This window comes from Ascaphus truei, unplaced genomic scaffold (assembly GCF_040206685.1).
Source record: "Ascaphus truei isolate aAscTru1 unplaced genomic scaffold, aAscTru1.hap1 HAP1_SCAFFOLD_1175, whole genome shotgun sequence".
Classification (NCBI taxonomy): domain Eukaryota; kingdom Metazoa; phylum Chordata; class Amphibia; order Anura; family Ascaphidae; genus Ascaphus; species Ascaphus truei.
In genome coordinates, this window is record NW_027454045.1 from 82,349 (window position 1) to 108,108 (window position 25,760).

At 62.3% G+C, this 25,760-nt stretch overlaps 1 protein-coding gene across 1 annotated transcript in view; it reads right to left on the reverse strand.

The window, feature by feature from the left end:
* The window catches only part of LOC142475344 (inactive tyrosine-protein kinase PEAK1-like), a 47,449-nt gene extending 24,328 nt beyond the window's left edge, over positions 1-23,121 (reverse strand). The window contains exon 1 of the mRNA XM_075581262.1: positions 22,561-23,121. Coding sequence (XP_075437377.1) covers positions 22,561-22,992 — 432 coding nt within the window. The 5' untranslated portion in view covers positions 22,993-23,121. The remainder of the gene's footprint in view (positions 1-22,560) is intronic.
* Between the last annotated feature and the right edge of the window lie 2,639 nt (positions 23,122-25,760).

A 25,760-nucleotide genomic window follows, 5' to 3' on the forward strand; every position in this document is an offset into this window, starting at 1 on the left:
CGTGCGTGTGTGTACATGGGGAGGTTGCGTGTGTGTACATGGGGGAGGCTGCGTGCGTGTACATGGGGGAGGCTGCGTGCGTGTGTGTACATGGGAGAGGCTGCGTGCGTGTGTGTACATGGGGAGGTTGCGTGTGTGTACATGGGAGAGGCTGCGTGTGTGTACATGGGGGAGGCTGCGTGTGTGTGTGTACATGGGGGAGGCTGCGTGTGCGTGTGTACATGTGGGAGGCTGCGTGTGTGTGTGTACATGGGGGAGGCTGCGTGCGTGTGTGTACATGGGGGAGGCTGCGTGCGTGTGTGTACATGGGGAGGTTGCGTGTGTGTACATGGGGGAGGCTGCGTGCGTGTACATGGGGGAGGCTGCGTGCGTGTGTGTACATGGGAGAGGCTGCGTGCGTGTGTGTACATGGGAGAGGCTGCGTGCGTGTGTGTACATGGGGGAGGCTATGTGCGTGTGTGTACATGGGGGAGGCTGCGTGCGTGTGTGTACATGGGGAGGCTGCGTGCGTGTGTGTACATGGGGAGGCTGCGTGTGTGTACATGGGGGAGGCTGCGTGTGTGTGTGTACATGGGAGAGGCTGCGTGCGTGTGTGTACATGGGGGAGGCTGCGTGCGTGTGTGTACATGGGGAGGCTGCGTGCGTGTGTGTACATGGGGAGGCTGCGTGTGTGTACATGGGGGAGGCTGCGTGTGTGTGTGTACATGGGAGAGGCTGCGTGCGTGTGAGTACATGGGGGAGGCTGCGTGCGTGTGTGTACATGGGGAGGCTGCGTGTGTGTACATGGGGGAGGCTGCGTGCGTGTGTGTACATGGGGGAGGCTGCGTGCGTGTGTGTACATGGGGGAGGCTGCGTGCGTGTGTGTACATGGGGGAGGCTGCGTGCGTGTGTGTACATGGGGAGGCTGCGTGTGTGTACATGGGGGAGGCTGCGTGCGTGTGTGTACATGGGAGAGGCTGCGTGTGTGTACATGGGGGAGGCTGCGTGTGTGTACATGGGGGAGGCTGCGTGCGTGTGTGTACATGGGAGAGGCTGCGTGCGTGTACATGGGGAGGCTGCGTGTGTGTGTGTACATGGGGGAGGCTGCGTGTGCGTGTGTACATGTGGGAGGCTGCGTGTGTGTGTGTACATGGGGGAGGCTGCGTGCGTGTGTGTACATGGGGGAGGCTGCGTGCGTGTGTGTACATGGGGAGGCTGCGTGTGTGTACATGGGGGAGGCTGCGTGCGTGTACATGGGGGAGGCTGCGTGCGTGTGTGTACATGGGAGAGGCTGCGTGCGTGTGTGTACATGGGAGAGGCTGCGTGCGTGTGTGTACATGGGGGAGGCTGTGTGCGTGTGTGTACATGGGGGAGGCTGCGTGCGTGTGTGTACATGGGGAGGCTGCGTGCGTGTGTGTACATGGGGAGGCTGCGTGTGTGTACATGGGGGAGGCTGCGTGTGTGTGTGTACATGGGAGAGGCTGCGTGCGTGTGTGTACATGGGGGAGGCTGCGTGCGTGTGTGTACATGGGGAGGCTGCGTGCGTGTGTGTACATGGGGAGGCTGCGTGTGTGTACATGGGGTAGGCTGCGTGTGTGTGTGTACATGGGAGAGGCTGAGTGCGTGTGTGTACATGGGGGAGGCTGCGTGCGTGTGTGTACATGGGGAGGCTGCGTGTGTGTACATGGGGGAGGCTGCGTGTGTGTACATGGGGGAGGCTGCGTGCGTGTGTGTACATGGGGGAGGCTGCGTGCGTGTGTGTACATGGGGGAGGCTGCGTGCGTGTGTGTACATGGGGAGGCTGCGTGTGCGTACATGGGGGAGGCTGCGTGTGTGTACATGGGGGAGGCTGCGTGCGTGTGTGTACATGGGAGAGGCTGCGTGCGTGTGTGTACATGGGGGAGGCTGCGTGTGTGTGTGTACATGGGAGAGGCTGCGTGCGTGTGTGTACATGGGGGAGGCTGCGTGCGTGCGTGTGTGTACATGGGGAGGCTGCGTGTGTGTACATGGGGGAGGCTGCGTGCGTGTGTGTACATGGGGGAGGCTGCGTGCGTGTGTGTACATGGGGAAGGCTGCGTGCGTGTGTGTACATGGGGGAGGCTGCGTGCGTGTGTGTGTACATGGGGGAGGCTGCGTGCGTGTGTGTACATGGGGAGGCTGCGTGTGCGTACATGGGGGAGGCTGCGTGTGCGTACATGGGGGAGGCTGCATGCGTGTGTGTACATGGGGGAGGCTGCGTGCGTGTGTGTACATGTGGGAGGCTGCGTGCGTGTGCGTACATGGGGAGGCTGCGTGCGTGTGTGTACATGGGGGAGGCTGTGTGCTTGTGTGTACATGGGGGAGGCTGTGTGCTTGTGTGTACATGGGGAGGCTGCGTGCGTGTGTGTACATGGGGAGGCTGCGTGCGTGTGTGTACATGGGGAGGCTGCGTGCGTGTGTGTACATGGGGGAGGCTGCGTGCGTGTGTGTACATGGGGAGGCTGCGTGTGTGTACATGGGGGAGGCTGCGTGTGTGTACATAGGGAGGCTGCGTGCGTGTGTGTTCATGGGAGAGGCTGCGTGCGTGTGTGTACATGGGGGAGGCTGCGTGTGTGTACATGGGGGAGGCTGCGTGTGTGTACATGGGAGAGGCTGCGTGCGTGTGTACATGGGGGAGGCTGTGTTCGTGTGTACATGGGGAGGCTGCGTATGTGTGTGTACATGGGGAGGCTGCGTGCGTGTCTGTACATGGGGAGGCTGCGTGCGTGTGCGTACATGGGGGAGGCTGCGTGCGTGTGCGTACATGGGGGAGGCTGTGTGCGTACATGGGGAGGCTGCGTGCGTGTCTGTACATGGGGGAGGCTGCGTATGTGTGTGTACATGGGGAGGCTGCGTGCGTGTGTACATGGGAGAGGCTGCGTGCGTGCGTGTACATGGGGGAGGCTGCGTATGTGTGTGTACATGGGGAGGTTGCGTGCATGTCTGTACATGGGGAGGCTGCGTGCGTGTGCGTACATGGGGGAGGCTGTGTGCGTGTGTGTACATGGGGAGGCTGCGTGCGTGTCTGTACATGGGGAGGCTGCGTGCGTGTGTGTACATGGGGGACGCTGCGTGCGTGTGTGTACATGGGGAGGCTGCGTGCGTGTGTGTACATGGGGGAGGCTGCGGACGTGTGTGTACATGGGGAGGCTGCGGGCGTGTGTGTACATGGGGAGGCTGCGTGTGTGTACATGGGGAGGCTGCGTGCGTGTGTGTACATGTGGGAGGCTGCGTGTGTGTACATGGGGGAGGCTGCGTGCGTGTGTACATGGGGGAGGCTGCGGACGTGTGTTTACATGGGGAGGCTGCGGGCGTGTGTGTACATGGGGAGGCTGCGTGCGTGTGTGTACATGGGGAGGCTGCGTGCGTGTGTGTACTTGGGGGAGGCTGCGTGCGTGTGTGTACATTGGGGAGGCTGCGTGCGTGTGTGTACATGGGAGAGGCTGCGTGCGTGTGTGTACATGGGGAGGCTGCGTGTGTGTACATGGGGAGGCTGCGGGAGTGCGTGTACATGGGAAAGGCTGCGGGAGTGCGTGTACATGGGGAGGCTGCGTGTGCGTACATGGGAAAGGCTGCGGGAGTGCGTGTACATGGGAGAGGCTGCGTGCGTGTGTGTACATGGGGAAGGCTGCGGGAGTGCGTGTACATGGGGGAGGCTGTGTGAGTGCGTGTACATGGGGGAGGCTGCGTGCGTGTGTGTTCATGGGAGAGGTTGCGTGCGTGTGTGTACATGGGGGAGGCTGCGTGCGTGTGTGTACATGGGGAAGGCTGCGGGAGTGCGTGTACATGGGAGAGGCTGCGTGCGTGTGTACATGGGGGAGGCTGCGTGCGTGTGTGTACATGGGGAGGCTGCGTGCGTGTGTTTACATGGGGGAGGCTGCGTGCGTGTGTGTACATGGGGAAGGCTGCGGGAGTGCGTGTACATGGGAGAGGCTGCGTGCGTGTGTTTACATGGGGGAGGCTGCGTGCGTGTGTCTACATGGGGGAGGCTGCGTGCGTGTGTGTACATGGGGAGGCTGCGTGCGTGTGTGTACATGGGGAGGCTGCGTGTGTGTACATGGGGGAGGCTGCGTGTGTGTGTGTACATGGGAGAGGCTGAGTGCGTGTGTGTACATGGGGGAGGTTGCGTGCGTGTGTGTACATGGGGAGGCTGCGTGTGTGTACATGGGGGAGGCTGCGTGTGTGTACATGGGGGAGGCTGCGTGCGTGTGTGTACATGGGGGAGGCTGCGTGCGTGTGTGTTCATGGGGGAGGCTGCGTGCGTGTGTGTACATGGGGGAGGCTGTGTGAGTGCGTGTACATGGGGGAGGCTGTGTGAGTGCGTGTACATGGGGGAGGCTGTGTGAGTGCGTGTACATGGGGGAGGCTGTGTGAGTGCGTGTACATGGGGGAGGCTGTGTGAGTGCGTGTACATGGGGGAGGCTGCGGGAGTGCGTGTACATGGGGGAGGCTGTGTGCGTGTGTGTACATGGGGGAGGCTGCGTGTGTGTATATGGGGGAGGCTGCGTGCGTGTGTGTACATGGGGGAGGCTGCGTGCGTGTGTGTACATGGGGAGGCTGCGTGCGTGTGTGTTCAAGGGGGAGGCTGCGTGCTTGTGCGTACATGGGGAGGCTGTGTGTGTGTGTGTACATGGGGAGGCTGCGTGCGTGTGTGTACATGGGGGAAGCTGCGTGCGTGTGTGTACATGGGGAGGCTGCGTGTGCGTACATGGGGAGGCTGCGTGCGTGTGTACATGGGGAGGCTGCGTGCGTGTGTACATGGGGAGGCTGCGTGCTTGTGCGTGTACATGGGGGAGGCTGCGTGTGTGTGTGTACATGGGGAGGCTGCGTGCGTGTGTGTACATGGGGGAGGCTGCGTGCGTGTGTGTACATGGGGAGGCTGCGTGCGTGTGTGTACATGGGGAGGCTGCGTGCGTGTGTGTTCATGGGAGAGGCTGCGTGTGTGTACATGGGGGAGGCTGCGTGTGTGTACATGGGGGAGGCTGCGTGCGTGTGCGTACATGGGAGAGGCTGCGTGCGTGTCTGTACATGGGGGAGGCTGCGTGCGTGTGTACATGGGGAGGCTGCGTGCGTGTGTGTACATGTGGGAGACTGCGTGCGTGTGTGTACATGGGGAGGCTGCGTGCGTGTGTGTACATGGGGGAGGCTGCGTGCGTGTGTGTACATGGGGGAGGCTGCGTGTGCGTACATGGGGGAGGCTGCGTGCGTGTACATGTGGGAGGCTGCGTGCGTGTGCGTACATGGGAGAGGCTGCGTGCGTGTGTGTACATGGGAGAGGCTGCGTGCGTGTCTGTACATGGGAGAGGCTGCGTGCGTGTGTGTACATGGGGGAGGCTGTGTGCGTGTGTGTACATGGGGGAGGCTGTGTGCGTGTGTACATGGGGGAGGCTGCGTGCGTGTGTGTACATGGGGGAAGCTGCGTGCGTGTGTGTACATGGGGGAGGCTGCGTGCGTGTGTGTACATGGGGAGGCTGCGTGCGTGTCTGTACATGGGGGAGGCTGCGTGCGTGTGTGTACATGGGGAGGCTGCGTACGTGTGTGTACATGGGGGAGGCTGCGTGCGTGTGTGTACATGGGAGAGGCTGCGTGCGTGTGTGTACATGGGAGAGGCTGCGTGCGTGTGTGTACATGGGGGAGGCTGCGTGCGTGTGTGTACATGGGGGAGGCTGCGTATGTGTGTGTACATGGGGAGGCTGTGTTCGTGTGTGTACATGGGGAGGCTGCGTGCGTGTGTGTACATGGGGGAGGCTGCGTGCGTGTGTACATGGGGGAGGCTGCGTGCGTGTGTGTACATGGGGGAGGCTGCGTGCGTGTGTGTACATGGGAGAGGCTGCGTGCGTGTGTGTACATGGGGGAGGCTGTGTGCGTGTGTGTACATGGGGGAGGCTGCGTGCGTGTGTGTACATGGGGGAGGCTGCGTGCGTGTGTGTACATGGGAGAGGCTGCGTGCGTGTGTGTACATGGGGGAGGCTGTGTGCGTGTGTGTACATGGGGGAGGCTGTGTGCGTGTGTGTACATGGGGGAGGCTGCGTGCGTGTGTGTACATGGGGGAGGCTGCGTGCGTGTGTGTACATGGGAGAGGCTGCGTGCGTGTGTGTACATGGGGGAGGCTGTGTGCGTGTGTGTACATGGGGAGGCTGCGTGCGTGTGTGTACATGGGGGAGGCTGTGTGAGTGCGTGTACATGGGGAGGCTGTGTGCGTGTCTGTACATGGGGAGGCTGCGTGCGTATGTGTACATGGGGGAGGCTGCGTGCGTGTGTGTACATGGGGGAGGCTGTGTGAGTGCGTGTGTGTACATGGGGAGGCTGTGTGAGTGCGTGTGTGTACATGGGGGAGGCTGTGTGAGTGAGTGTGTGTTCATGGGAGAGGCTGCGTGCGTGTGTGTACATGGGGGAGGCTGTGTGAGTGCGTGTGTGTACATGGGGGAGGCTGTGTGAGTGCGTGTGTGTACATGGGGGAGGCTGTGTGAGTGAGTGTGTGTTCATGGGAGAGGCTGCGTGCGTGTGTGTACATGGGGGAGGTTGCGTGCGTGTGTGTACATGGGGAGGCTGCGTGCGTGTGTGTACATGGGGAGGCTGCGTGCGTGTGTGTACATGTGGGAGGCTGTGTGAGTGCGTGTACATGGGGGAGGCTGTGTGCGTGTGTGTTCATGGGAGAGGCTGCGTGCTTGTGTGTACATGGGGGAGGCTGCGTGTGTGTACATGTGGGAGGCTGTGTGAGTGTGTTCATGGGAGAGGCTGCGTGCGTGTGTGTACATGGGGAGGCTGCGTGCGTGTGTGTACATGTGGGAGGCTGTGTGAGTGCGTGTACATGGGGGAGGCTGTGTGCGTGTGTGTTCATGGGAGAGGCTGCGTGCGTGTGTGTACATGTGGGAGGCTGTGTGAGTGCGTGTACATGGGGGAGGCTGTGTGAGTGCGTGTGTGTTCATGGGAGAGGCTGCGTGCGTGTGTGTTCATGGGAGAGGCTGCGTGCGTGTGTGTGTGTTCATGGGAGAGGCTGCGTACGTGTGTGTACATGGGGGAGGCTGCGTGCGTGCGTGTGTGTTCATGGGAGAGGCTGCGTACGTGTGTGTACATGGGGGAGGCTGCGTGTGTGTACATGGGAGAGGCTGCGTGCGTGTGCACATGGGGGAGGCTGTGTGCGTGTGTACATGGGGAGGCTGCGTATGTGTGTGTACATGGGGAGGCTGCGTGCGTGTCTGTACATGGGGAGGCTGCGTGCGTGTGCGTACATGGGGGAGGCTGTGTGCGTGTGTGTACATGGGGAGGCTGCGTGCGTGTCTGTACATGGGGGAGGCTGCGTATGTGTGTGTACATGGGGAGGCTGCGTGCGTGTGTACATGGGAGAGGCTGCGTGCGTGCGTGTACATGGGGGAGGCTGCGTATGTGTGTGTACATGGGGAGGCTGCGTGCGTGTCTGTACATGGGGAGGCTGCGTGCGTGTGCGTACATGGGGGAGGCTGTGTGCGTGTGTGTACATGGGGAGGCTGCGTGCGTGTCTGTACATGGGGAGGCTGCGTGCGTGTGTGTACATGGGGGACGCTGCATGCGTGTGTGTACATGGGGAGGCTGCGTGCGTGTGTGTACATGGGGGAGGCTGCGGACGTGTGTGTACATGGGGAGGCTGCGGGCGTGTGTGTACATGGGGAGGCTGCGTGTGTGTACATGGGGAGGCTGCGTGCGTGTGTGTACATGTGGGAGGCTGCGTGTGTGTACATGGGGGAGGCTGCGTGCGTGTGTACATGGGGGAGGCTGCGGACGTGTGTTTACATGGGGAGGCTGCGGGCGTGTGTGTACATGGGGAGGCTGCGTGCGTGTGTGTACATGGGGAGGCTGCGTGCGTGTGTGTACTTGGGGGAGGCTGCGTGCGTGTGTGTACATTGGGGAGGCTGCGTGCGTGTGTGTACATGGGAGAGGCTGCGTGCGTGCGTGTGTGTACATGGGGAGGCTGCGTGTGTGTACATGGGGAGGCTGCGGGAGTGCGTGTACATGGGGAGGCTGCGTGTGCGTACATGGGAAAGGCTGCGGGAGTGCGTGTACATGGGAGAGGCTGCGGGAGTGCGTGTACATGGGGAGGCTGCGTGTGCGTACATGGGAAAGGCTGCGGGAGTGCGTGTACATGGGAGAGGCTGCGTGCGTGTGTGTACATGGGGAAGGCTGCGGGAGTGCGTGTACATGGGGGAGGCTGTGTGAGTGCGTGTACATGGGGGAGGCTGCGTGCGTGTGTGTTCATGGGAGAGGTTGCGTGCGTGTGTGTACATGGGGGAGGCTGCGTGCGTGTGTGTACATGGGGAAGGCTGCGGGAGTGCGTGTACATGGGAGAGGCTGCGTGCGTGTGTACATGGGGGAGGCTGCGTGCGTGTGTGTACATGGGGAGGCTGCGTGCGTGTGTTTACATGGGGGAGGCTGCGTGCGTGTGTGTACATGGGGAAGGCTGCGGGAGTGCGTGTACATGGGAGAGGCTGCGTGCGTGTGTTTACATGGGGGAGGCTGCGTGCGTGTGTGTACATGGGGGAGGCTGCGTGCGTGTGTGTACATGGGGAGGCTGCGTGCGTGTGTGTACATGGGGAGGCTGCGTGTGTGTACATGGGGGAGGCTGCGTGTGTGTGTGTACATGGGAGAGGCTGAGTGCGTGTGTGTACATGGGGGAGGTTGCGTGCGTGTGTGTACATGGGGAGGCTGCGTGTGTGTACATGGGGGAGGCTGCGTGTGTGTACATGGGGGAGGCTGCGTGCGTGTGTGTACATGGGGGAGGCTGCGTGCGTGTGTGTTCATGGGGGAGGCTGCGTGCGTGTGTGTACATGGGGGAGGCTGTGTGAGTGCGTGTACATGGGGGAGGCTGTGTGAGTGCGTGTACATGGGGGAGGCTGTGTGAGTGCGTGTACATGGGGGAGGCTGTGTGAGTGCGTGTACATGGGGGAGGCTGTGTGAGTGCGTGTACATGGGGGAGGCTGCGGGAGTGCGTGTACATGGGGGAGGCTGTGTGCGTGTGTGTACATGGGGGAGGCTGCGTGTGTGTACATGGGGGAGGCTGCGTGCGTGTGTGTACATGGGGGAGGCTGCGTGCGTGTGTGTACATGGGGAGGCTGCGTGCGTGTGTGTTCAAGGGGGAGGCTGCGTGCTTGTGCGTACATGGGGAGGCTGTGTGTGTGTGTGTACATGGGGAGGCTGCGTGCGTGTGTGTACATGGGGGAAGCTGCGTGCGTGTGTGTACATGGGGAGGCTGCGTGTGCGTACATGGGGAGGCTGCGTGCGTGTGTACATGGGGAGGCTGCGTGCGTGTGTACATGGGGAGGCTGCGTGCTTGTGCGTGTACATGGGGGAGGCTGCGTGTGTGTGTGTACATGGGGAGGCTGCGTGCGTGTGTGTACATGGGGGAGGCTGCGTGCGTGTGTGTACATGGGGAGGCTGCGTGCGTGTGTGTACATGGGGAGGCTGCGTGCGTGTGTGTTCATGGGAGAGGCTGCGTGTGTGTACATGGGGGAGGCTGCGTGTGTGTACATGGGGAGGCTGCGTGCGTGTGCGTACATGGGAGAGGCTGCGTGCGTGTCTGTACATGGGGGAGGCTGCGTGCGTGTGTACATGGGGAGGCTGCGTGCGTGTGTGTACATGTGGGAGACTGCGTGCGTGTGTGTACATGGGGAGGCTGCGTGCGTGTGTGTACATGGGGGAGGCTGCGTGCGTGTGTGTACATGGGGGAGGCTGCGTGTGCGTACATGGGGGAGGCTGCGTGCGTGTACATGTGGGAGGCTGCGTGCGTGTGCGTACATGGGAGAGGCTGCGTGCGTGTGTGTACATGGGAGAGGCTGCGTGCGTGTCTGTACATGGGAGAGGCTGCGTGCGTGTGTGTACATGGGGGAGGCTGTGTGCGTGTGTGTACATGGGGGAGGCTGTGTGCGTGTGTACATGGGGGAGGCTGCGTGCGTGTGTGTACATGGGGGAGGCTGCGTGCGTGTGTGTACATGGGGGAGGCTGCGTGCGTGTGTGTATATGGGGAGGCTGCGTGCGTGTCTGTACATGGGGGAGGCTGCGTGCGTGTGTGTACATGGGGAGGCTGCGTACGTGTGTGTACATGGGGGAGGCTGCGTGCGTGTGTGTACATGGGAGAGGCTGCGTGCGTGTGTGTACATGGGAGAGGCTGCGTGCGTGTGTGTACATGGGGGAGGCTGCGTGCGTGTGTGTACATGGGGGAGGCTGCGTATGTGTGTGTACATGGGGAGGCTGTGTGCGTGTGTGTACATGGGGAGGCTGCGTGCGTGTGTGTACATGGGGGAGGCTGCGTGCGTGTGTACATGGGGGAGGCTGTGTGCGTGTGTGTACATGGGGGAGGCTGCGTGCGTGTGTGTACATGGGAGAGGCTGCGTGCGTGTGTGTACATGGGGGAGGCTGTGTGCGTGTGTGTACATGGGGGAGGCTGCGTGCGTGTGTGTACATGGGGGAGGCTGCGTGCGTGTGTGTACATGGGGGAGGCTGCGTGCGTGTGTGTACATGGGAGAGGCTGCGTGCGTGTGTGTACATGGGGGAGGCTGCGTGCGTGTGTGTACATGGGGGAGGCTGCGTGCGTGTGTGTACATGGGGGAGGCTGCGTGCGTGTGTGTACATGGGAGAGGCTGCGTGCGTGTGTGTACATGGGGGAGGCTGTGTGCGTGTGTGTACATGGGGAGGCTGCGTGCGTGTGTGTACATGGGGGAGGCTGTGTGAGTGCGTGTACATGGGGAGGCTGTGTGCGTGTCTGTACATGGGGAGGCTGCGTGCGTGTGTGTACATGGGGGAGGCTGCGTGCGTGTGTGTACATGGGGGAGGCTGTGTGAGTGCGTGTGTGTACATGGGGAGGCTGTGTGAGTGCGTGTGTGTACATGGGGGAGGCTGTGTGAGTGAGTGTGTGTTCATGGGAGAGGCTGCGTGCGTGTGTGTACATGGGGGAGGCTGTGTGAGTGCGTGTGTGTACATGGGGGAGGCTGTGTGAGTGCGTGTGTGTACATGGGGGAGGCTGTGTGAGTGAGTGTGTGTTCATGGGAGAGGCTGCGTGCGTGTGTGTACATGGGGGAGGTTGCGTGCGTGTGTGTACATGGGGAGGCTGCGTGCGTGTGTGTACATGGGGAGGCTGCGTGCGTGTGTGTACATGTGGGAGGCTGTGTGAGTGCGTGTACATGGGGGAGGCTGTGTGCGTGTGTGTTCATGGGAGAGGCTGCGTGCTTGTGTGTACATGGGGGAGGCTGCGTGTGTGTACATGTGGGAGGCTGTGTGAGTGTGTGTTCATGGGAGAGGCTGCGTGCGTGTGTGTACATGGGGAGGCTGCGTGCGTGTGTGTACATGTGGGAGGCTGTGTGAGTGCGTGTACATGGGGGAGGCTGTGTGCGTGTGTGTTCATGGGAGAGGCTGCGTGCGTGTGTGTACATGTGGGAGGCTGTGTGAGTGCGTGTACATGGGGGAGGCTGTGTGAGTGCGTGTGTGTTCATGGGAGAGGCTGCGTGCTTGTGTGTACATGGGGGAGGCTGCGTGTGTGTACATGGGGGAGGCTGTGTGAGTGCGTGTGTGTTCATGGGAGAGGCTGCGTACGTGTGTGTACATGGGAGAGGCTGCGTGCGTGTGTGTTCATGGGAGAGGCTGCGTGCGTGTGTGTGTGTTCATGGGAGAGGCTGCGTACGTGTGTGTACATGGGAGAGGCTGCGTGCGTGTGTGTTCATGGGAGAGGCTGCGTGCGTGTGTGTGTGTTCATGGGAGAGGCTGCGTACGTGTGTGTACATGGGGGAGGCTGCGTGCGTGTGTGTGTGTTCATGGGAGAGGCTGCGTACGTGTGTGTACATGGGAGAGGCTGCGTGCGTGTGTGTTCATGGGAGAGGCTGCGTGCGTGTGTGTGTGTTCATGGGAGAGGCTGCGTACGTGTGTGTACATGGGGGAGGCTGCGTGCGTGCGTGTGTGTTCATGGGAGAGGCTGCGTACGTGTGTGTACATGGGAGAGGCTGCGTGCGTGTGTGTTCATGGGAGAGGCTGCGTGCGTGTGTGTACATGGGGGAGGCTGCGTGCGTGTGTGTACATGTGGAAGGCTGTGTGAGTGCGTGTACATGTGGGAGGCTGTGTGAGTGCGTGTACATGGGGGAGGCTGTGTGAGTGCGTGTACATGGGGGAGGCTGCGTGAGTGCGTGTACATGGGGGAGGCTGTGTGAGTGTGTGTACATGTGGGAGGCTGTGTGAGTGCGTGTACATGGGGGAGGCTGTGTGAGTGCGTGTACATGGGGGAGGCTGCGTGAGTGCGTGTACATGGGGGAGGCTGTGTGAGTGTGTGTACATGGGGGAGGCTGCGTGCGTGTGTGTACATGTGGGGAGGCTGTGTGAGTGCGTGTATATGGGGGAGGCTGTGTGAGTGCGTGTACATGGGGAGGCTGCGTGCGTGCGTGTCTGTACATGGGGGAGGCTGCGTGCGTGTGTGTACATGGGGGAGGCTGCGTGAGTGCGTGTACATGGGGGAGGCTGCGTACGTGTGTGTACATGGGGGAGGCTGTGTGAGTGCGTGTACATGGGGGAGGCTGTGTGCGTGTGTGTACATGGGGGAGGCTGCGGGAGTGTGTGTACATGGGGGAGGCTGCGTGCGTGTGTGTACATGGGGAGGCTGTGTGAGTGCGTGTACATGGGGGAGGCTGCGTGAGTGCGTGTACATGGGGGAGGCTGTGTGAGTGCGTGTACATGGGGGAGGCTGTGTGAGTGCGTGTACATGGGGGAGGCTGTGTGAGTGCGTGTACATGGGGGAGGCTGTGTGAGTGCGTGCGTGTACATGGGGGAGGCTGTGTGAGTGCGTGTACATGGGGGAGGCTGTGTGAGTGGGTGTACATGGGGGAGGCTGTGTGAGTGCGTGTACATGGGGGAGGCTGCGGGAGTGCGTGTACATGGGGGAGGCTGTGTGAGTGCGTGTACATGGGGGAGGCTGTGTGAGTGCGTGTACATGGGGGAGGCTGTGTGAGTGCGTGTACATGGGGGAGGCTGTGTGAGTGCGTGTGTGTACATGGGGGAGGCTGCGTGCGTGTGTGTACATGTGGGAGGCTGCGTGCGTGTGTACATGTGGGAGGCTGCGTGCGTGTGTGTACATGTAGGAGGCTGTGTGAGTGCGTGTACATGGGGGAGGCTGCGTGCGTGTGTGTACATGGGGGAGGCTGTGTGAGTGCGTGTACATGGGGGAGGTTGCGTGCGTGTATGTACATGGGGGAGGCTGTGTGAGTGCGTGTACATGGGGGAGGCTGTGTGAGTGCGTGTACATGGGGGAGGCTGTGTGAGTGCGTGTACATGTGGGAGGCTGTGTGAGTGTGTGTACATGTGGGAGGCTGCGTGCGTGTGTACATGTGGGAGGCTGCGTGCGTGTGTGTACATGTAGGAGGCTGTGTGAGTGCGTGTACATGGGGGAGGCTGCGTGCGTGTATGTACATGGGGGAGGCTGCGTGCGTGTGTACATGGGGGATGCTGCGTGCGTGTGTGTACATGGGGAGGCTGCGTGTGTGTACATGGGGAGGCTGCGTGCGTGTGTGTACATGGGGAGGCTGCGTGCGTGTGTGTACATGGGGAGGCAGCGTGCGTGTGTGTACATGGGGGAGGCTGCGTGCGTGTGTACATGGGGAGGCTGCGTGTGTGTACATGGGGAGGCTGCGTGCGTGTGTGTGTGTACATGGGGAGGCTGCGTGTGTGTACATGGGGAGGCTGCGTGCATGTGTGTACATGGGGAAGGCTGCGGGAGTGCGTGTACATGGGAGAGGCTGCGTGCGTGTGTACATGGGGGAGGCTGCGTGCGTGTGTGTACATGGGGAGGCTGCGTGCGTGTGTTTACATGGGGGAGGCTGCGTGCGTGTGTGTACATGGGGAAGGCTGCGGGAGTGCGTGTACATGGGAGAGGCTGCGTGCGTGTGTTTACATGGGGGAGGCTGCGTGCGTGTGTGTACATGGGGGAGGCTGCGTGCGTGTGTGTACATGGGGAGGCTGCGTGCGTGTGTGTACATGGGGAGGCTGCGTGTGTGTACATGGGGGAGGCTGCGTGTGTGTGTGTACATGGGAGAGGCTGAGTGCGTGTGTGTACATGGGGGAGGTTGCGTGCGTGTGTGTACATGGGGAGGCTGCGTGTGTGTACATGGGGGAGGCTGCGTGTGTGTACATGGGGGAGGCTGCGTGCGTGTGTGTACATGGGGGAGGCTGCGTGCGTGTGTGTTCATGGGGGAGGCTGCGTGCGTGTGTGTACATGGGGGAGGCTGTGTGAGTGCGTGTACATGGGGGAGGCTGTGTGAGTGCGTGTACATGGGGGAGGCTGTGTGAGTGCGTGTACATGGGGGAGGCTGTGTGAGTGCGTGTACATGGGGGAGGCTGTGTGAGTGCGTGTACATGGGGGAGGCTGCGGGAGTGCGTGTACATGGGGGAGGCTGTGTGCGTGTGTGTACATGGGGGAGGCTGCGTGTGTGTACATGGGGGAGGCTGCGTGCGTGTGTGTACATGGGGGAGGCTGCGTGCGTGTGTGTACATGGGGAGGCTGCGTGCGTGTGTGTTCAAGGGGGAGGCTGCGTGCTTGTGCGTACATGGGGAGGCTGTGTGTGTGTGTGTACATGGGGAGGCTGCGTGCGTGTGTGTACATGGGGGAAGCTGCGTGCGTGTGTGTACATGGGGAGGCTGCGTGTGCGTACATGGGGAGGCTGCGTGCGTGTGTACATGGGGAGGCTGCGTGCGTGTGTACATGGGGAGGCTGCGTGCTTGTGCGTGTACATGGGGGAGGCTGCGTGTGTGTGTGTACATGGGGAGGCTGCGTGCGTGTGTGTACATGGGGGAGGCTGCGTGCGTGTGTGTACATGGGGAGGCTGCGTGTGTGTGTGTACATGGGGAGGCTGCGTGCGTGTGTGTTCATGGGAGAGGCTGCGTGTGTGTACATGGGGGAGGCTGCGTGTGTGTACATGGGGGAGGCTGCGTGCGTGTGCGTACATGGGAGAGGCTGCGTGCGTGTCTGTACATGGGGGAGGCTGCGTGCGTGTGTACATGGGGAGGCTGCGTGCGTGTGTGTACATGTGGGAGACTGCGTGCGTGTGTGTACATGGGGAGGCTGCGTGCGTGTGTGTACATGGGGGAGGCTGCGTGCGTGTGTGTACATGGGGAAGGCTGCGTGTGCGTACATGGGGGAGGCTGCGTGCGTGTACATGTGGGAGGCTGCGTGCGTGTGCGTACATGGGAGAGGCTGCGTGCGTGTGTGTACATGGGAGAGGCTGCGTGCGTGTCTGTACATGGGAGAGGCTGCGTGCGTGTGTGTACATGGGGGAGGCTGTGTGCGTGTGTACATGGGGGAGGCTGCGTGCGTGTGTGTACATGGGGGAGGCTGCGTGCGTGTGTGTACATGGGGGAGGCTGCGTGCGTGTGTGTACATGGGGAGGCTGCGTGCGTGTCTGTACATGGGGGAGGCTGCGTGCGTGTGTGTACATGGGGAGGCTGCGTACGTGTGTGTACATGGGGGAGGCTGCGTGCGTGTGTGTACATGGGAGAGGCTGCGTGCGTGTGTGTACATGGGAGAGGCTGCGTGCGTGTGTGTACATGGGGGAGGCTGCGTGCGTGTGTGTACATGGGGGAGGCTGCGTATGTGTGTGTACATGGGGAGGCTGTGTGCGTGTGTGTACATGGGGAGGCTGCGTGCGTGTGTGTACATGGGGGAGGCTGCGTGCGTGTGTACATGGGGGAGGCTGTGTGCGTGTGTGTACATGGGGGAGGCTGCGTGCGTGTGTGTACATGGGAGAGGCTGCGTGCGTGTGTGTACATGGGGGAGGCTGTGTGCGTGTGTGTACATGGGGGAGGCTGCGTGCGTGTGTGTACATGGGGGAGGCTGCGTGCGTGTGTGTACATGGGGGAGGCTGCGTGCGTGTGTGTACATGGGGGAGGCTGCGTGCGTGTGTGTACATGGGAGAGGCTGCGTGCGTGTGTGTACATGGGGGAGGCTGCGTGCGTGTGTGTACATGGGGGAGGCTGCGTGCGTGTGTGTACATGGGGGAGGCTGCGTGCGTGTGTGTACATGGGAGAGGCTGCGTGCGTGTGTGTACATGGGGGAGGCTGTGTGCGTGTGTGTACATGGGGAGGCTGCGTGCGTGTGTGTACATGGGGGAGGCTGTGTGAGTGCGTGTACATGGGGAGGCTGTGTGCGTGTCTGTACATGGGGAGGCTGCGTGCGTGTGTGTACATGGGGGAGGCTGCGTGCGTGTGTGTACATGGGGGAGGCTGTGTGAGTGCGTGTGTGTACATGGGGAGGCTGTGTGAGTGCGTGTGTGTACATGGGGGAGGCTGTGTGAGTGAGTGTGTGTTCATGGGAGAGGCTGCGTGCGTGTGTGTACATGGGGGAGGCTGTGTGAGTGCGTGTGTGTACATGGGGGAGGCTGTGTGAGTGCGTGTGTGTACATGGGGGAGGCTGTGTGAGTGAGTGTGTGTTCATGGGAGAGGCTGCGTGCGTGTGTGTACATGGGGGAGGTTGCGTGCGTGTGTGTACATGGGGAGGCTGCGTGCGTGTGTGTACATGGGGAGGCTGCGTGCGTGTGTGTACATGTGGGAGGCTGTGTGAGTGCGTGTACATGGGGGAGGCTGTGTGCGTGTGTGTTCATGGGAGAGGCTGCGTGCTTGTGTGTACATGGGGGAGGCTGCGTGTGTGTACATGTGGGAGGCTGTGTGAGTGTGTGTTCATGGGAGAGGCTGCGTGCGTGTGTGTACATGGGGAGGCTGCGTGCGTGTGTGTACATGTGGGAGGCTGTGTGAGTGCGTGTACATGGGGGAGGCTGTGTGCGTGTGTGTTCATGGGAGAGGCTGCGTGCGTGTGTGTACATGTGGGAGGCTGTGTGAGTGCGTGTACATGGGGGAGGCTGTGTGAGTGCGTGTGTGTTCATGGGAGAGGCTGCGTGCTTGTGTGTACATGGGGGAGGCTGCGTGTGTGTACATGGGGGAGGCTGTGTGAGTGCGTGTGTGTTCATGGGAGAGGCTGCGTACGTGTGTGTACATGGGAGAGGCTGCGTGCGTGTGTGTTCATGGGAGAGGCTGCGTGCGTGTGTGTGTGTTCATGGGAGAGGCTGCGTACGTGTGTGTACATGGGAGAGGCTGCGTGCGTGTGTGTTCATGGGAGAGGCTGCGTGCGTGTGTGTGTGTTCATGGGAGAGGCTGCGTACGTGTGTGTACATGGGGGAGGCTGCGTGCGTGCGTGTGTGTTCATGGGAGAGGCTGCGTACGTGTGTGTACATGGGAGAGGCTGCGTGCGTGTGTGTTCATGGGAGAGGCTGCGTGCGTGTGTGTACATGGGGGAGGCTGCGTGCGTGTGTGTACATGTGGAAGGCTGTGTGAGTGCGTGTACATGTGGGAGGCTGTGTGAGTGCGTGTACATGGGGGAGGCTGTGTGAGTGCGTGTACATGGGGGAGGCTGCGTGAGTGCGTGTACATGGGGGAGGCTGTGTGAGTGTGTGTACATGGGGGAGGCTGCGTGCGTGTGTGTACATGTGGGGAGGCTGTGTGAGTGCGTGTATATGGGGGAGGCTGTGTGAGTGCGTGTACATGGGGAGGCTGCGTGCGTGCGTGTCTGTACATGGGGGAGGCTGCGTGCGTGTGTGTACATGGGGGAGGCTGCGTGAGTGCGTGTACATGGGGGAGGCTGCGTACGTGTGTGTACATGGGGGAGGCTGTGTGAGTGCGTGTACATGGGGGAGGCTGTGTGCGTGTGTGTACATGGGGGAGGCTGCGTGCGTGTGTGTACATGGGGAGGCTGTGTGAGTGCGTGTACATGGGGGAGGCTGCGTGAGTGCGTGTACATGGGGGAGGCTGTGTGAGTGCGTGTACATGGGGGAGGCTGTGTGAGTGCGTGTACATGGGGGAGGCTGTGTGAGTGCGTGTACATGGGGGAGGCTGTGTGAGTGCGTGCGTGTACATGGGGGAGGCTGTGTGAGTGCGTGTACATGGGGGAGGCTGTGTGAGTGCGTGTACATGGGGGAGGCTGTGTGAGTGCGTGTACATGGGGGAGGCTGCGGGAGTGCGTGTACATGGGGGAGGCTGTGTGAGTGCGTGTACATGGGGGAGGCTGTGTGAGTGCGTGTACATGGGGGAGGCTGTGTGAGTGCGTGTACATGGGGGAGGCTGTGTGAGTGCGTGTACATGGGGGAGGCTGTGTGAGTGCGTGTACATGGGGGAGGCTGTGTGAGTGCGTGTACATGTGGGAGGCTGTGTGAGTGTGTGTACATGTGGGAGGCTGCGTGCGTGTGTACATGTGGGAGGCTGCGTGCGTGTGTGTACATGTAGGAGGCTGTGTGAGTGCGTGTACATGGGGGAGGCTGCGTGCGTGTATGTACATGGGGGAGGCTGCGTGCGTGTGTACATGGGGGAGGCTGCGTGCGTGTGTGTACATGGGGAGGCTGCGTGTGTGTACATGGGGAGGCTGCGTGCGTGTGTGTACATGGGGAGGCTGCGTGCGTGTGTGTACATGGGGAGGCAGCGTGCGTGTGTGTACATGGGGGAGGCTGCGTGCGTGTGTACATGGGGAGGCTGCGTGTGTGTACATGGGGAGGCTGCGTGCGTGTGTGTGTGTACATGGGGAGGCTGCGTGTGTGTACATGGGGAGGCTGCGTGCATGTGTGTATATGGGGAGGCTGCGTGCGTGTGTACATGGGGAGGCTGTGTGTGTGTACATGGGGGAGGCTGTGTGCGTGTGTGTACATGGGGGAGGCTGCGTGCGTGTGTGTACATGGGGGAGGCTGCGTGCGTGTGTGTACATGGGGGAGGCTGCGTGCGTGTGTGTACATGGGGGAGGCTGCGTGTGTGTGTGTGTACATGGGGAGGCTGCGTGCGTGTGTGTACATGGGGGAGGCTGCGTGCGTGTGTGTACATGGGGGAGGCTGCGTGCGTGTGCGTACATGGGGAGGCTGCGTGCGTGTGTGTACATGGGGGAGGCTGCGTGCGTGTGTGTACATGGGGGAGGCTGCGTGCGTGTGTGTACATGGGGAGGCTGCGTGCGTGTGTGTACATGGGGAGGCTGCGTGCGTGTGTATACATGGGGAGGCTGCGTGCGTGTACATGGGGAGGCTGCGTGCGTGTACATGGGGGAGGCTGCGTGCGTGTACATGGGGGAGGCTGCGTGCGTGTGTGTACATGGGGAGGCTGCGTGCGTGTGTGTACATGGGGAGGCTGCGTGCGTGTGTGTACATGGGGAGGCTGCGTGCGTGTGTGTACATGGGGAGGCTGCGTGCGTGTGTGTACATGGGGAAGCTGCGTGCGTGTGTGTACATGGGGGAGGCTGCGTGCGTGTGTACATGGGGAGGCTGCGTGTGTGTACATGGGGGAGGCTGCGTGCGTGTGTACATGGGGAGGCTGTGTGCGTGTGTGTACATGGGGGAGGCTGCGTGTGTGTGTACATGGGGAGGCTGCGTGTGTGTGTGTACATGGGGGAGGCTGCGTGCGTGTGTGTACATGGGGGAGGCTGCGTGTGTGTACATGGGGGAGGCTGCGTGTGTGTACATGGGGAGGCTGCGTGCGTGTGTGTACATGGGGGAGGCTGCGTGTGTGTACATGGGGGAGGCTGCGTGTGCGTACATGGGGAGGCTGCGTGCGTGTGTACATGGGGGAGGCTGCGTGTGTGTACATGGGGAGGCTGCGTGCGTGTGTACATGGGGAGGCTGCGTGCGTGTGTACATGGGGGAGGCTGCGTGCGTGTGTACATGGGGGAGGCTGCGTGCGTGTGTACATGGGGGAGGCTGCGTGCGTGTGTGTACATGGGGGAGGCTGCGTGCGTGTGTGTACATGGGGAGGCTGCGTGCGTGTGTGTACATGGGGAGGCTGCGTGCGTGTGTGTACATGGGGGAGGCTGCGTGCGTGTGTGTACATGGGGAGGCTGCGTGCGTGTGTGTACATGGGGAGGCTGCGTACGTGTGTGTACATGGGGAGGCTGCGTGCGTGTGTGTACATGGGGGAGGCTGCGTGCGTGTGTACATGGGGAGGCTACGTGTGTGTACATGGGGAGGCTGCGTGTGTGTGTGTACATGGGGAGGCTGCGTACGTGTGTGTACATGGGGAGGCTGCGTGCGTGTGTGTACATGGGGGAGGCTGCGTGCGTGTGTACATGGGGAGGCTGCGTGTGTGTACATGGGGAGGCTGCGTGCGTGTGTGTACATGGGGAGGCTGCGTGCGTGTGTGTACATGGGGGAGGCTGCGTGCGTGTGTGTACATGGGGGAGGCTGCGTGCGTGTGTACATGGGGAGGCTGCGTGCGTGTGTGTACATGGGGAGGCTGCGTGCGTGTACATGGGGGAGGCTGCGTGCGTGTGTGTACATGGGGAGGCTGCGTGCGTGTGTGTACATGGGGAGGCTGCGTGCGTGTGTGTACATGGGGAGGCTGCGTGCGTGTGTGTACATGGGGAGGCTGCGTGCGTGTGTGTACATGGGGAGGCTGCGTGCGTGTGTGTTCATGGGAGAGGCTGCGTGCGTGTGTACATGGGGAGGCTGCGTGTGTGTACATGGGGAGGCTGCGTGCGTGTGTGTACATGGGGGAGGCTGCGTGCGTGTGTACATGGGGAGGCTGCGTGTGTGTACATGGGGAGGCTGCGTGCGTGTGTGTACATGGGGGAGGCTGCGTGCGTGTGTGTACATGGGGGAGGCTGCGTGCGTGTGTACATGGGGAGGCTGCGTGTGTGTACATGGGGGAGGCTGCGTGCGTGTGTACATGGGGAGGCTGTGTGCGTGTGTGTACATGGGGGAGGCTGCGTGCGTGTGTACATGGGGAGGCTGCGTGTGTGTGTGTACATGGGGGAGGCTGCGTGCGTGTGTGTACATGGGGGAGGCTGCGTGTGTGTACATGGGGGAGGCTGCGTGTGTGTACATGGGGAGGCTGCGTGCGTGTGTGTACACGGGGGAGGCTGCGTGCGTGTGTGTACATGGGGGAGGCTGCGTGTGTGTACATGGGGGAGGCTGCGTGTGCGTACATGGGGAGGCTGCGTGCGTGTGTACATGGGGGAGGCTGCGTGTGTGTACATGGGGAGGCTGCGTGCGTGTGTACATGGGGAGGCTGCGTGCGTGTGTACATGGGGGAGGCTGCGTGCGTGTGTGTACATGGGGGAGGCTGTATGTGTGTACATGGGGAGGCAGTGTGTGTGTACATGGGGGAGGCTGTGCGTGTGTACATGGGGAGGCTGCGTGCGTGTGTACATGGGGGAGGCTGCGTGCGTGTGTGTACATGGGGGAGGCTGCGTGCGTGTGTGTACATGGGGGAGGCTGCGTGCGTGTGTGTACATGGGGGAGGCTGCGTGTGTGTACATGGGGGAGGCTGCGTGCGTGTGTACATGGGGAGGCTGCGTGTGTGTACATGGGGAGGCTGTGTGCGTGTGTGTACATGGGGGAGGCTGCGTGCGTGTGTGTACATGGGGAGGCTGCGTGTGTGTACATGGGGGAGGCTGCGTGTGTGTGTGTACATGGGGGAGGCTGTGTGTGTGTGTGTACACGGGGGAGGCTGCGTGCGTGTGTGTACATGTGGGAGGCTGCGTGCGTGTGTGTACATGGGAGAGGCTGCGTGCGTGTGTGTACATGGGGGAGGCTGTGTGTGTGTGTGTACACGGGGGAGGCTGCGTGTGTGTGTGTGTACATGGGAGAGGCTGCGTGCGTGTGTGTACATGGGGGAGGCTGCATGTGTGTACACGGGGGAGGCTGCGTGCGTGTGTGTACATGGGGGAGGCTGCGTGTGTGTACATGGGGGAGGCTGCGTGTGTGTATACGGGGGAGGCTGCGTGTGTGTACACGGGGGAGGCTGCGTGCGTGTGTGTACATGGGGGAGGCTGCGTGTGTGTGTGTACATGGGGGAGGCTGCGTGTGCGTACATGGGGAGGCTGCGTGCGTGTGTGTACATGGGGGAGGCTGCGTGTGTGTACATGGGGGAGGCTGCGTGCGTGTGTGTACATGGGGAGGCTGCGTGTGTGTACATGGGGGAGGCTGCGTGTGTGTGTGTACACGGGGGAGGCTGCGTGCGTGTGTGTACATGGGGGAGGCTGCGTGCGTGCGTGTGTGTACATGGGGAGGCTGCGTGTGTGTACATGGGGGAGGCTGCGTGCGTGTGTGTACATGGGGGAGGCTGCGTGCGTGTGTGTACATGGGGGAGGCTGCGTGGGTGTGTGTACATGTGGGAGGCTGCGTGCATGTGTGTACATGTGGGAGGCTGCGTGCGTGTGTGTACATGGGGAGGCTGCGTGTGTGTACATGGGGGAGGCTGCGTGCGTGTGTGTACATGGGGGAGGCTGCGTGCGTGTGTGTACATGGGGGAGGCTGCGTGCGTTTGTGTACATGTGGGAGGCTGTGTGAGTGCGTGTGCGTACATGGGGGAGGCTGTGTGAGTGTGTGTACATGGGAGAGGCTGCGTGCGTGTGTGTACATGGGGGAGGCTGTGTGAGTGTGTGTACATGGGGGAGGCTGCGTGCGTGTGTGTACATGGGGGAGGCTGCGTGCGTGTGTGTACATAGGGAGGCTCCGTGCGTGTGTGTACATGGGGGAGGCTGTGTGAGTGTACACGGAGGAAGCTGCGTGTAGCAGTGCCGGCGCACCTCAGCGGCGCGGTTACCTTGACGGCGTACAGGTTGCCGGGGTCCCTTGCGTACGACGCCCGGTAATACACGGCGTCTCCGGCCTGGCAGCACGGCGTGGCGCTGGCGAGACGGAAGTCGGGCCAGCTCTCCAGCCCGAAGCTGACGGGCTCCCGTTGCCCGGCCATGAAGGTGTCCTCGCAGCGGGTGTAGAACCGGCGCAGTGCCTCGGCCTGCAGCGCCGCGATGCGACCCCCTGCCCGCTCCGGGGAGTCGCCCGCCTCCCAGCCCCGCTCCGTGTCGTAGGTGGGGTTGGCCAGGTTGAGCGGGGCGGGGCGGGCGCCGGGGCTCTCCGGGGTGGGTTGGCGGGGGAGATGTTTCTTGGGCAGGGGTGGGGGGGTGGGGTGCGGCTCGGGGTCCCGGTGGGGGCTCTCGCCTCGGGGGTGGCGCGGCTGCTTGTCGGGGATCATAGCGGCGCGGGACTGACCTGCGGGGTGAGAGGGGTTAGCTGGCACAGCGCTATATCCAGAACTCGCACCTCCATATACAGCTGATCCAACACATACATCCTTCTCTTTCCCCTGTCCCTTCCTCTATCCTTCTCCCCCTTCTCTCTCCCTCTCTCCTTCTGCCCCACCTCCCCTCTCCCTATCCTTCTCACCCCCTCTCTATCCTTCTCTCTCCGTACTTCCCCCTTCTCTTTCCTCTCCCTCCCTCCTCTCCTACCTCCACTCCCTCTCCTACCCCCCAGCACTCCCTCTCCTACTTCCTCCCTCCCCCCACTCTCTCTCCTACCTCCTGCTTCCTCTCTCCCCTCCCACTCCCTCTCCTACCGCCTCTCTCCCCTCCCACTCCCTCTCCTACCTCCTCTCTCCCCCCCTCACTCCCTCTCCTACCTCCTGCTTCCTCTCCCACCCACTCCCTCCCCCACCACTCCCTCTCCTACCTCCTGCTTCCTCTCTTCCCCCCACTCTCTCTCCTACCTCCTGCTTCCTCTCCCCCCACTCCCTCTCCTACCTCCTCTCACCCCCCCCTCCCTCTCCTACCTCCTGTCTCCCCCCCCACTCCCTCTCCTACCTCCTGCTTCCTCTCTCCCCTCCCACTCCCTCTCCTACTTCCTCTCTCCCCCCCACTCTCTCTCCTACCTCCTTCTTCCTCTCTTCCCCCCACTCTCTCTCCTACCTCCTGCTTCCTCTCTTCCCCCCACTCTCTCTCCTACCTCCTGCTTCCTCTCCCCCCCCACTCCCTCTCCTACCTCCTGCTTCCTCCCCCCCTACTTCCTGCTTCCTCTCCCCCCCACTCCCTCTCCTACCTCCTGCTTCCTCTCCCCCCCACTCCCTCTCCCCCCCACTCCCTCTCCTACCTCCTGCTTCCTCTCCCCCCACTCCCTCTCCTACCTCCTGCTTCCTCTCCCCCCCCCCCCACTCCCTCTCCTACCTCCTCTTTCCCCCCTTCACTCCCTCTCCTACCTCCTGCTTCCTCTCCCTCCCACTCCCTCCCCCACCACTCCCTCTCCTACCTCCTGCTTCCTCTCCCACCCCCAATCCCCCTCCTGCTTCCTCTCCCACCCCCCACTCCCCCTCCTGCTTCCTCTCTCCCACCCCCCACTCCCCCTCCTGCTTCCTCTCTCCCACCCCCCACTCCCCCTCCTGCTTCCTCTCTCCCCCCCACTCCCTCTCCTACCTCCTGCTTCCTCTCTCCCCTCCCACTCCCTCTCCTACCGCCTCTCTCCCCTCCCACTCCCTCTCCCTCTCCTACCTCCTCTCTCTCCCCCCTCACTCCCTCTCCTACCTCCTGCTTCCTCTCCCACCCACTCCCTCCCCCACCACTCCCTCTCCTACCTCCTGCTTCCTCTCCCCCCTACTCCCTCTCCTACCTCCTGCTTCCTCTCCCACCCCCCCACTCCCCCTCCTGCATCCTCTCCCACCCCCCACTCCCCCTCCTGCATCCTCTCCCACCCCCCACTCCCCCTCCTGCTACCTCTCCCACCCCACACTCCCCCTCCTGCTTCCTCTCTCCCCCCCACTCCCTCTCCTACCTCCTGCTTCCTCTCTAAACCCCCCACTCCCTCTCCTACCTCCTGCTTCCTCTCTCCCCCCCCACTCTCTCTCCTACCTCCTGCTTCCTCTCTAAACCCCCCACTCCCTCTCCTACCCCCTCTCTCCCCCCACTCCCTCTCCTACCTCCTGCTTCCTCTCTCCCCCCCCCCACTCTCTCTCCTACCTCCTGCTTCCTCTCTAAACCCCCCACTCCCTCTCCTACCTCCTCTCTCCCCCACACTCCTTCTCCTACCTCCTGCTTCCTCCCCCCCCCCACTCTCTCCTACCTCCTGATTCCTCTCTCCCCCCCACTCCCTCTCCTACCTCCTGCTTCCTCTCTCCCCCCCCCCCCACTCCCACCTTCTGCTTCCTCTCCCCCACTCCCTCTCCTACCTCCTGCTTCCTCTCTCCCACAAACCCCTCTACCTCCTGCTTCCTCTCCCCCCCACTCCCTCTCCTACCTCCTGCTTCCTCTCTCCCCCCACTCCCTCTCCTACCTCCTGCTTCCTCTCTCCCCCCACTCCCTCTCCTACCTCCTGCTTCCTCTCTCCTACCACTCCCTCTCCTACCTCCTGCTTCCTCTCTCCCCCCCACTCCCTCTCCTACCTCCTGCTTCCTCTCTTCCCCCCACTCTCTCCCCTGCTTCCTAACCCCCCCCACTCCTACCTCCTCTCTCCCCCCCTCACTCCGTCTCCTACCTCCTGCTTCCTCTCCCCCCCCACTCCTACCTCCTCTCTCCCCCCCTCACTCTCTCTCCTACCTCCTGCTTCCTCTCTAAACCCCCCACTGCCTCTCCTACCTCCTGCTTCCTCTCTTCCCCCCACCCTCTCTCCTGCTTCCTCTCCCCCCACTCCTACCTCCTCTCTCCCCCCCTCACTCTCTCTCCTACCTCCTTCTTCCTCTCTCCCCCCACTCCCTCGCCTACCTCCTGCTTCCTCTCCCCCCCACTCCCTCTCCTACCTCCTGCTTCCTCTCTCCCCCCACTCCCTCTCCTACCTCCTCTCCCCCCCCACTCCCTCTCCTACCTCCTGCTTCCTCTCTCCCCCCACTCCCTCTCCTACCTCCTGATCCTCTCCCCCCCACTCCCTCTCCTACCTCCTCTCTCCCCCCTTCACTCCCTCTCCTACCTCCTGCTTCCTCTTCCCCCCCCCAATCCCCTCCTGATTCCTCTCCCACCCCCCACTCCCCCTCCTGCTTCC